The 12607-nt window shown below is 40.4% G+C and overlaps 1 protein-coding gene across 1 annotated transcript in view; it reads right to left on the bottom strand.

The window, feature by feature from the left end:
- Positions 1-12607, bottom strand: part of FRMD3 (FERM domain containing 3) — a 266833-nt gene that overhangs the window by 24310 nt on the left and 229916 nt on the right. Inside the window, exon 13 of the mRNA XM_063455005.1 lies at positions 10696-10823. Within this exon, the coding sequence (XP_063311075.1) occupies positions 10696-10823 (128 nt within the window). The remainder of the gene's footprint in view (positions 1-10695; positions 10824-12607) is intronic.

Here is a 12607-nt window from a genome sequence, read left to right as displayed (position 1 = left end):
ATACTATTATTACTTGGCAGCCCAACTCACGCAAATAGCGTTATGGCACTCTCCTCCGAACGAAAGGAGGTGGGTGGATCTGGAATCCTCCCTCATGGGACCTGACATCCCCAAATTCTTTATGTGGGTTCCCAAGGCCAACAGGCCAATTTCACGCATCAACTGCCCGGCTATTGCGAACTCTATGAAACTCTGGGATGCTACATCGCTTAAATACGGGTTCTCCACGCAGTCCTCTCCGTTAACTCCTTACCTACGAAACACAGCCTTCAGCCCGGGGCTAACAGCTAGGGATTTTGGGGGCATAGAGAGCACGGGAATCCAACGTCTATGTCAGATATACGAAGGAGGCTCGATAATTCAGTTTGAGGAACTAAAGACTAGGGCGACTCTGCGCCCCTCTGACTTCTTCCGGTATCTACAACTTAAGGACTTCGCTCAAACACCGGCGGTCCGGGCCATAGCATTAACACCGCCTACGTTCTTCGAGAACATGTGCCTTAAGGAGCAATTCCCGAAAGGCCTTATCACTGCCCTATACGCTCACTTAAGTACCTCCACTTCGGAGTGGGGAGCACTCACCTATATAGCACAGTGGGAGGCCGACCTGGGCGAAGAACTTGAGGGGGTGGACTGGCAGGACATCTGGGAGGCCGCTGCGACTTCATCGGTATGTGTCTCCATGCAGGAACAAGCTTACAAGACTATGTTTAGGTGGTACACCACTCCGGTTAAACTTCATAAGATGCATAAAACACCCACAGACTTATGCTGGAAAGGTTGCGGCAATAAGGGAACATACATGCATATGTGGTGGGAATGCCCGATGATTCAGCAATTCTGGAAACAGATAACAGAGTTACTGAAGACTATATTTGATAGAGAGATCACTCTGGACCCATGGGTCTTCCTTCTGGCCAGGCCTATGGAAGGCTGGTCCAGAACGGAACAGCTACTAATTCACAAAGTAAATTTGGCCGCTAGACGGGCCCTAGCACAAATGTGGCTACAAAATACTACTCCCCCACTAAATGTTGTCCTACACAAGATTAAAGATACATTCCTAATGGATAAACTGACGGCCAAGGTCAGGGGCACGCAAGCGAAGTTTGAGAGGATTTGGGCTCCATGGATAGATAGCGGGGTGGGCGGTTGAGGGGGGGGGTGGGCTTGCCCCCATCCACCCCACCCCTCTCAACATGTCTGCACCGGTTGATGCTCCCAAAATTTTTTTTTATTTTTTTTTCTCCTGTATGGGACTATAGGGTCCCACCCGGGAAGATAGCAAGCTATACGATACCCCATCAATGTCACACACCTTTCAACCGTCAAAATATGGCTCACCCACTGCCCGCGTGTACTGATACTTAACTGTTCAAAGGAGTTAACGGGTCCCGGCACCCCCCTTGCCCTCCCCCCCCCTCCCCTAAACCCTTTCCCGATCCCCCTTACCATCTCCCTCTCTCTCTTTGTTCCTATCGCTATTTTTTCACTATTGACTCCACATGGTCCCTATGCCCCCTACTATCTGACGGCACAATCCTCACATTACCTCCACAGAGCTACTGCTGCCGGAAATTAATATGGTTAAACCGCACCCTTACTGAGGCTGCCTTCCACTTAAGGTGGGAGTGGGGAAGTATACTTAAATACCACAAGGCCCAACAGATGCCATCAACATGTCATCCTGGCTATCTCATATCAGGCATTCGGACCAACCGAGTCTCTTTCTTTCCTCTTTTCTCGTTTTACATTTAATAAAAAATTAAGGTGGAGCACCCTGAACCTGGGTGGCACATTGGGGCGGTAGCACAATCTAACGCACCTAGCGCAACAGGTTGTGTTCGGTCACTATTGTACTCATATGCAACCTATATGTTTTTATGCCTGCCTTGAAGTGCTCCTAATGGTTTATATTGAAAATGTTACTGATGCATGTTATATTGTAACCTTATAATAAATAAAGAATTTAAAAAAAAAAAATAAAGTTAATCTGACCATTTTTGGGGGCTCTGCAGGTGTGGGAGTCAGGGCTGTGTGGCTCTCACACAGCCATTATGTGTGCTGGGCAGCCTACACATAATATATGTGTGAAAGCAGCAGAAAGAAGAGGGAGAAGAGTAGTAGGGGGCCAGAAAACCTTGTACCAGGACCAGGAGGGGGGGGGCCTTGATCACCCACTGCACGAGGGCCCTGTAAGTGGTCAATCCGTCCCTGCCCCACACACAGACTGAACCCCCCACCTCCACACAGACTGACCCCCACAGACACACACACACACAGACTGACCGCCCCACACATGGACTGAACCCCCACCTCCATACATAGACTGATCCCCTACACACAGACTGAACCCCCACCTCCACACACAGACTGAACCTCCCTCACATCCATACAGACACAGACTGAGCCCCCCACACACAGACTGACCCATACACACAAACTGTCCCCCCCCACACACAGACTGAACCGCACACACCAATACACACACAGACTGACCCACATACACAGACTGAGCCCCTCCACACACACAGACTGACCAACCCCACACACACTGATCCAAACACATACTGAACAACCCCCCCACACACACACACACAGACTGAACCACTCACAATGCCTCAATTTACCAGCAGCTGCCTGTATGCCTCTGTGCAGAGCTGAGCTTACTCTCCCTGTCTCTCCCCTGTGCTGCTCTCTATGACCCAGGAGGAAGTCCTCCCAGCACAGTGCCCCATCTGGCCGCTCGTGGGAAAAGGGTGGAGCACCAGGGCCGGCTTTTGGGGTGTGCGAGCTCCTTGAAGCAGGGGGCGCCATGTGGCCGACACAGCTCACACATTGCCGGCAGCCCGGATGGAGGATTTCATTATTCTCCACCCGGGATTTAAAAAAAAACGAAATCATTGCGGCGGGGCGGGGCTAAATGATGGTGGGGCAGGGCTAGAAGTGCCGGACCCGGCAATTGCTGCATGGGAAGCAGGAAGGAGTCCCTGCTCACCCAACAAGCAGAATCCAGGAGCTGCACTGCCTCCACCTCCATAATGAATAGAGGTAACAGTGTGTGCTTGTCTGCCTGTGTGTGTGTGTGTGTGTGTGTGTGACTGTTTGCCTGTGTGTTTGTGTGACTGTCTGTGTGTTTGTGTGTGTGACTGTTTGCGTGGCTGTGTGTGTGACTGTCTGCCTGTGTGTGACTGTTTGCCTGTGTGTGTGTGTGACTGTCTGCCTGTGCCTTTGTGTGTGTGTGTGCGTGTGGCTGTCTGCCTGTGTGTGTCTGTGTGTGTTTGTGACTGCATGTGTGTGTGTGTGTGACTGTCTTCCTCTGTGTGTGTTTGTGTGTATGTGTGTGTGTGTGTGTGACTGTCTGTGTGTGTGTGTGACTCTCTGCGTGTGTGTGTGTGACTGTCTGCCTGTAACTCTGTGTGTGTAATGAATATTTTATTGTTAAATCAATATTTATTTAATAAATCCCCTATATAATCACTACACTTCTATACACACACTAGACATGGATGACAGGGGGGGGTGCTGCGAAGATGTTTCGCACAGGGCGCCTAAAGGCCTAAGGCTGGCCCTGTGGAGCACAGTTCCACAGTGACAGCTTGTGAAGGAAGATTCAGTGCTCCCAACCACTGGTGTTTTATTTTAATACACAAATTAGATACCCTTGATACAAAGAGCCTGAATGAAAATAAATGTTTGTATAGTTTTGTTTGCAAATACATTTAATTTCATCATTGTATGTTTTTTTTGATTATTTTGTTCATGGTATTTTGCATGACGTTTTCTGTCTTCACTGGTATATATCATCTTTGTTCATGGAACTTTTTTAACTTTATTCTTACTGAACAGAACACAAAGTCATTAAAACAGTACTTTTAAATCTAATGTCAGACTTCAATTTCTCTGTGTTTCTGTGGCTCATTTTCTGACTTCAAAAAAAATGGATGGATGGATGGATGGATTTTTGCTGAAATTAAGTTCTGCAAGCTTCCCTCATTGTCATAGTATAAAGCCATTTATAGTAGGGCTTATTAACCCTTTAGTACAATTAAAGAAAAAAGCAAAGCCTTAGAGAATCATGAACATATATTATTTTTATCTGTATCTTATTCACATTGAAATTTAATTATGCAACAACTACTGATTTAAGCTCAAAGTTGGCCACAAGTGTGTTGCTCGGCAGACTGTGCTTGACTATATTGGCACCTGGTTAAAAGTGAGATTTATATCATGTCTACCGCTGTCATTTATATAAAATGCTTATTAGTTCAACCACAGTCTTTATGAAGCACAATCCTGCAGGCAATAGAGGGTTTTAGGTCCAAGATGCAATGAGTAATCAGAGCAAAGCACACACAAGCAAGAAGCAACATAAGAAGATGGATATGGTTTAACAGACAGGATGCAGAAAACGTACTGGAAAGAGATAGAATAAAGCACAGGTCCTGTATCTAGAATGCAGAAGACTTGTAGTGGAAAAGAGATAAGCAGAAAGGAGTATGCAGTTTCATTATCCAAATATGGACAATAAAAACACAAAGCTGGTTTCCAGCAGATTTAGAGCAGTACTAGTTTAGAGGCACAGATAAGGCAGATAATAATATACACAAAAGTAGCCTAAACTCACAGAAATGTTTTCTAGGCTGGAATGGAAGTCCTTTGCTCAGCTGCAGGCTTTATCTGGGGGTCTCGGAGGAAAAGTTGAAAAGTCAGGCTCAGTTTTTCTGATGAGTCTAATGAGCTGCTGGAGTCAATTACTCCATAGTATGTAATGCATAATGCTTTCTATGCTGGCATAAACTAATAACTGAAAACTAAAGTGTTTAATGTGCTTTTAAATATTGTTTATACTCCTCCCAGCATGTCTCATTATTATATTTCTGGCACAAGAGTAATTAAGTGTTTATGTAACGGAAATGATATAACCAGGACAGCCAGGAGGGTGCTCTTCCTCTCTCACTTTGTCCCCAGCCCAAAGCACAAGTGAGGCTTTTCAATGAGAGATATTGATTTCAAATTAGGCATCCCATTCCCATTTGATTGTGTCTCAGTTAACATGTCTAAAATGTAGAGAAAAGAATGGAATGTGGTGAAACACTAGAGGTAAATGTTAAAATATGACAAACTGATACAAAGTTATCCAACCTATGGATGTATGGCAGTAATGTACTCTAAAATGAGACAAAAAAAAAATAAAAAAAAAAATAAATAAATAGATAAACAGTGAAATAACTTGTCAAATGACAAGAGGAACCAAATATAAAGATAAGTAAATAGATGGCAACCAGGACCAGATTCTACAGCACATATAGTGTGTGGCTATTGAGTAACCTGCCACCTGATATCACTGGATGCCAAAAAAACAATACCTTGCAACTCAAATGATATGAGGAAAGTCTACTACATCAAATGGGCTAAAAAACAACAATATGTACAATGGTATATATGCAAATGATGTACATATAATAGAGCAGGCATGTAATGTAAATCTGTAGTATCTACATGAGCGAGATTAAGTGAAAAAGTTAATTGCAAGTAAAAATAAACATAAAACATGGGAACCTGAGCGGAGGAGTGAAAATTAACATAAATTACAGAAATTATAAGTAAGGTTAACCACCAGCTCAAGGAAACACCAATTGATCAAGGTACTTGACTGTTTGTTGGGTGATGAAAAAACAGTCAAGATTCGTACCTTTATCAATTGCTCTTCTTGTAATGTTGTCTATTTGGCTAACTGTAAATGTGGGGTCCAATATATTGGAAAAACTATCCAACAGTTCCGTCGTAGGAGCCTACAACATATTTATACTATAAACTCAGGAAGTGATACACCTATTGCAAGACATGTATCTAATTTCCATACTGGTGAAGCATCTAGCCTTACATTCCAGGTCATTGAGAAAGTAGACAGATCTCCAAGAGGGGCTGACATTACCCCAAATTACTACAATATGAATCCAAATGGATTTTTATGTTTAAAACATTGAGCCCCTCCGGTTTGAACGAGGAGTTTAATTATATAGCTTTCATCACCTAATTTTATCTTAATGTTTGGATCATTAGATCCCCTAGGTAGCTCTAGATATTTATTATTATTATTTCTTCTCTTTACTTTTCATTAACATTATTTATCATTAATTACTTTAATTTTATTTTTCATTTTTGATCACTACATGAGACCACTAATTATACATGCACAATCTGTGTGAATCGATTCCCTGTAACATACATGAATTGAGTGACACAATATAGTATATAAAATAGAGGTTTATTTTCTTATTTGCAATTTTCTATAGGTTTACACCTACCTGGGAGAAATAAACATTTTTTTTTCAGTTTTTCTCAGATCATTCCAAAGAGTGTCAGACCCACATAACTTTGCTTTATAGTTTACCTTTTTAACTACTTTCTAGCAAATAATACCCTCCATTACATAATAGTGTTCGGTTTACTCCTCATGTCTTTAAACTCAGAACACGGGCTGATATATTTTGCACGTCCATGTTCTTTTGGTAATATCTTGCTCGATTACAGCACAGAGCGGTACGAGCAATAGACGGTAAATGAACCCTTTGAGAATATATATTGAACATACATATATTTTCTCTGCACGTACTAGATTACTTAATTTGAAAGTTAAAAGCTGGGTCTAACTCATTCTCTTATGTTAATTATGTATACCATGCTCGTGAAATTTATCTAGCTCTTTAAATCTACCCCTCACAGCAGTTCAAACGCTGAAGAGGTAGCAAACATTAACAACTACTTAGCAGACGCACCCCAACAGGGATTAATTGACCAATGGAATCATAGATGGTTGATTTTAAAAACCAATCCATTTTCTGACACTCCCTTAGCATTCCTGATGATCCCGGTAACGATTGCCGGGTGAAATGTGCGTTGAGTGAGGACTTTGATGTTTCCTGGCGCTGGCGGTTAACCTTTCTTATAATTTTTTAAATTTATTATTAATTTTCACTCCTCCACTCAGGATCCCACGTTTTATTTTTATTTTTACTTGCAATTAACTTTTTCACTTAATCTCTCTCATGTGGATACTTAGTTGAGGAACCTTGATAGAAGTTACCTTTTTTAGACAATTGTGTCTCGTGTGTCGGTCGTTAAATACGTAGGGATTAGCAAATCATCCTTTAGCTAAACTTTAGACCAGGTGCAGGGACCAACCGACACACGCATCCTCCCTGTGTTCCCTTATACCTATATGTGAACTACAGATTTACATTATATACCTGCTCTATTATATAGTTACATAGCTAAAAAGAGACTTGCGTCCATCAAGTTATGTACATCATTTGCATATATACCATTGTTAGATATATCAGTTGACTTAGATATGTATATATATGTGTATGTTTATAGCGGACTTTTTATTAGCCCATTTGATGTAGTAGACTTTCCTCACATCATTTGAGTTGCAAGGTATTGTTTTTTTGGCATCCAGTGATATCAGGTGGCAGGTTACTCAATAGCCACACACTATATGTACCGTAGAATCTGGTCCTGGTTGCCATCTATTTACCTATCTGGATATTTGGTTCCTGTTGCCATTTGACAAGTTATTTCACTGTTTACCAATTTTTTTGTTTTTGTTTTGTTTTTCATCTCATTTTAGAGTACATTACTGCCATACATCCATAGGTTGGATAACTATTTATTAGTTTGTCATTAAAAGTTATATTTTAACATTTACCTCTGGTGTTTCACCACATTCCATTCTTTTCTCTAGTATGTCGAAGGGCTCAAACCCTTTATAGGGTGGTGAGTCATCCATTCTAGACTATGTGTTTACAGTGGTAGACAATACCTACCGGCATATCACATACATGTCTTAAATGTATCCACAGTTGCTATATAGCATTATGGGAATCTCAGTAACGTTGATGCATATTAAAGCTTATGCTAAGGGCTGTGGGTGGGCGCTCTAAATAGTAATATTCTGGGGGCAGAACTAATGTCATCCCTCCAGGCCTTCACGCACTACCAATGGGTGGGGACTGTGGGTATACTATTTCCCAAGGGTGGGATCAGGAGGCTGGTCAGTTATCTGACCCCACATAGGATTTTTTTCTATAATTTAACTATATATAGTGGCAGCCGGCTAGCAAACGCTGGAAAGCCACCATTTATTTACTTCTCACAGCGCCAAGGGTTTTTAACTGTTTACATGCTGACTGCTACAGGCAAATAGTTCAGATTTATTTTTAAAAATCTAGGCCCATATTTTAGGCATCCTGAGCCAGGAAGCATTCAGATCTGAATTTCAGCCGTCTGGCGGTGTTGTGTCTAGCTAAAATCCAGACCAATTTCAGGCCCATTTGGTGCCTGAGTTGCAAAATCCAGACATTGTTCAACAGCTTGAACAATGTCTGGATTTTGCAGTCCGAATTCAGACATTAGTGTATCATTCATAAAATCCATAAAAAATTATGGAAGGCTAGGGATCAGTGGCTTGTTTCAACGCTAAAGAAAGGAAAGTTGTGATGAATGATTCAAGACGGTTTCCTATTTTCCATGCAGTGGTGAATACATGATGCAAATAGTATGTGTAATCCTATGTGAAAATATTTCTGGTTATGTATATTTAATATATAAGAGCTATTCTGGGATACAATTCTAAAAATGAACCAGTACATAAATAATAATTAGGTCATAGACCAGTGATGTTTTATTCCACCATCAAAATAAGGGTCAAGACTTCACAGGTTGAAATGTTGCCAAATCCACAGTTTTGATGATGGAAAATAATGCCGCAAGAAATTTTTAAGGCTCTGTGGCTCCATCATTATCTTAGTACTAGTGTGCAAGTCTAGAGTTGGTAACAGATTAGCCACACCAGTAACACATACGTTACGTTACACAAGAGGTGCAGGGTGCTTTAGTGCTACTGAATAATATGAAAGAATCACTGAACGTTTGAATGGTTTCCAAGTTAACTCTCCACCTTTAGGACTTTGCTATTTATACCTAACCCCATGAAATGAATCCTCCTGCATGAAACATTTTACAGCTGCTGGTAGGGAGTACAGCATATTTAAAAGTAAATGTAAACACTATAATGTCTAGATGTTGTTGCCTTTGTCTGAATATTTTAAATTCAGGAATCACTGCTATCAGATACGGTTTCTGGCACATAATTCATAACATACATATTTATATAACTAGCTGGAGACATACCAACTAACGCAAAGTGTGCAAACTGTGATAGGAGCTATTTAATAGGCTGGCATCAATATATATAAATAGAAAATGCTAAAATGCAGTGAAATATCATAATTTTCAGCCAATCATGGAAATGGAAATGAAATAATGATGTGATACAGGAAATGGAGTTAAAATCAATTACTCTATAAGCACATTCATGTATTGTAATATTTATAGGAAGAACTAGTTTCACACAGGATTTATGGCTGACCTGATTATTTAGAAGCTTAGAACTCACTCATGTAATAATCCTTTCTGCCCTTAAAAAAAACACTGTAACATCCAGAAGGCCATCGTTCACTGATTTAGCGATTTCATTTTTGTTATAGAGTGTATGAAATCGAATTACTCCACTGTGAAAAACAAAATATTTAAGCTAGAAGAAATAAAATAAAGAATTGCTACATACTACTAATTCTGTATATATATAATTATCCTCCATAAACATGGAGACATGGTCATTTTTTTGTTTTTTGAATAACTAGGTAGAATCACACTAATGCATTCCTTCCAAAAGCTATGGATCTGTGCCAAGCTTGGGTAATGCATTATAAGCTATGCACGGCATGGAGGCTGATGTCAACCATGCAGTATTTCCCTTAATGTAGAACATCATCTTTTATAGGAATTTCTATGTCAGGCTGGTTTTGAAATTCATGTACTAAAGGGCATTCTTACTATACATTTACTTCAAGTTTATTACTGCTAATAAGATACCATTGGCAATGTGTAATGTCCTTAATTTTATACATACAGCATACACATGTACTACAAATACATATATATGTGTGTGTGTGTTTAAAATGTCAATTGGACAGAAAATGAGAGTCCAAATATTGATAGACACTATAGATATTTGGTCATTAGAACAAAATAATTATTTTCATTAACACAAACATATATTCCACTGTACCCTAAGCATTCCTCAACTCAACTAAAGGTGCCATTAGCATCTAATACATATAACCTCTTAATGGAACACTCCAAGTACCACAGCTATTACAGCTCGCTGTACTAGTTATGAAGCCAGAAGTGTCTTGATGCAGTCCCAGGGTCAAACTGTTAGAAAACAGTCCCTACCTCCTCTGTTGCAAGATGCAGCAGCACTGTGCTAATCCAAGTGGTGCAGGACTTAGCTCATTGGCTGAAAGTGCTCAACTGAACCCCTGAGCCAATAAGCCAGCTCTCCAGAAGAGACTGTGACTGGCACCCAGCAGACCTGAGCTAAGTTGTCAAGCCATTTACAAATGAGTGCTAAGGCAATCCTTTTAACCATAAACACTACAGTGGATTTTAGTGGTCTGGCACTTGGAGTGTTCTTTAATAACCAGAAATGTGAACGCATTTCTTACAAAATGGTGGCATACTATTCTACACCTGTTGGGGTTAAAGTGTATTAAAGAACATACTAGAAAGTGAATAAACTTAATCCTTACATAGCATGAAATTATAATGTTGTCCCAACTTTACCTTCATCTAATGGAGTTTCTTCTTCATCTTCTTCACTTGGGGATGGAATAAGTGGCTGGAGGGGCTCCATGTTGATAATAAGTTGTTTATTTAACGAGTAGGAGCTGCGACTGTGAGGTATGAGAGATCTGACAAAAGAATTACATGATAAGGTGGGTTAACTTCACACATTGTTTATGAACTATTTCTGCTCTGTAATAGTTTGAAGATTTATGTCACGGTTTGACTGCTTACAAAAAGGAAGCGCCATGGCACTCCTGGCACCGTGATCACTATTGCACACTTTAGTTGTTATGGTGTTTGGAGTGTTACTGTAGTGGTTATGATACATGGAGTTTTTCTTTAAGAGTAAACTAGTTTTTAATAGTTTTTGACAAATACCTGGATCCATGGTCCAGCCCATTTTAACAATAGTGGATGTTTCTAATTAGCAATATATATTCTGGCAATCATGTAATGTATGTAATGTATTGGCTTAGGGTGACAGCTACAAAAGTATATTACTATAAAGGACAAGCAACTCATGCTTTAGCAATATCTGTGAAGATAAGCACAGGTAAGTGTCAAACCATTTGATACCTATCTGGTACGTATTCATGTGATATGATACATGCATAATAATTTAATAATAAATCAAATACAATCCTTTAGCTATAGTGTTTCACATGGCCCCTGCTGTGCTACCTGTCACAGCAAACTCTCTAGCTTTGCTTATTGTAAACATAAGTACAAGTCCCTCCAGCCAGACCCATTTCCTCCCCTACCTTGCCTTCCATGGCTATATATGAAAAATCTCCAGAAAAGCTATCTCCAGGAAAAGAAACGCTTAGTTGTCCTATCAGAGCAAATTTTACTTTTATTTTTACTATATATTTTTTTCAATAAAATCAAATATATAAAATAGTTTGGCACTGCTACAAGTGGCTTTATGAATGGGCGTCCAATGTTTACCCCTTTATCTTTTTATCTATTCCTTCAAATCTGTATTCTTGAATCATCTCAGCAAATAAAAACAGGTTTATATAAAAAAAACTAAAACTAAAAAAAAACTAGTTTTTTTTTAAGTTATAAAATGGCCATATGTTCTATTGCAAGTACCCTAACTAATGGTTGACAGCTTAATATACACTTAACTTATACGCAATAGTGATGTATCGAACTGTTCGCCGGCGAATAGTTCCTGGCGAACATAGCGTGTTTGCGTTCGCCATGGCGGGCTAACACATGCGTGGTTCGATCTGCCCCCTATTCGTCATCATTGACTAAACTTTGACCCTGTGCCTCACAGTCAGCAGACACATTCCAGCCAATCAGCAGCAGACCCTCCCTTCCAGACCCTCCCACCTCCTGTACAGCCTCCATTTTAGATTCATTCTGAAGCTGCATTATTAGATAGAGGAGGGAAAGTGTAGCTGCTGCTCATTTGATAGGGAAATGTATAGCTAGGCTAGTGTATTCAGTGTCCACTACAGTCCCGAAGGACTCATCTGATCTCTGCTGTAAGGACAGCACCCCCCAAAAAGCCCTTTTTAGGGCTAGAACATCAGTCTGCTTTTTTTTTTTTGTGTAATCTAATTGCAGTTGCCTGCCTGTCTGCAGCTTCTGTGTCAGGCTCACAGTGGATACTGTGCCCACTTACCCAGTGCCACCACTCATATCTGGTGTCACAATAGCTTGCATTTAAAAACAAAAAAAATGTTTTCACTGTAATAGATTAATTAGCAGTTAGTTGTCTGCAAGCGTCTGTGTGTCAGGCCAACAGCGTGTACTCTGCCAGTGCACAGTGCCACTCATATCTGGTGGCACAATAGCATGCATTTAAAAACCCCAAAACTTTTTTTTCACTCTAATAGATTGAATAGCAGTTAGTTGTCTGCAAGCGTCTGTATGTCAGGCTCACAGTGGTTACTGT

The sequence above is a fragment of the Pelobates fuscus genome, chromosome 5 (assembly GCF_036172605.1).
Source record: "Pelobates fuscus isolate aPelFus1 chromosome 5, aPelFus1.pri, whole genome shotgun sequence".
In the NCBI taxonomy this organism is placed as follows: Eukaryota; Metazoa; Chordata; class Amphibia; order Anura; family Pelobatidae; genus Pelobates; species Pelobates fuscus.
The sequence above is the reverse complement of the archived record's forward strand: the minus strand, read 5'-3'. Positions and strand labels throughout refer to the sequence as shown.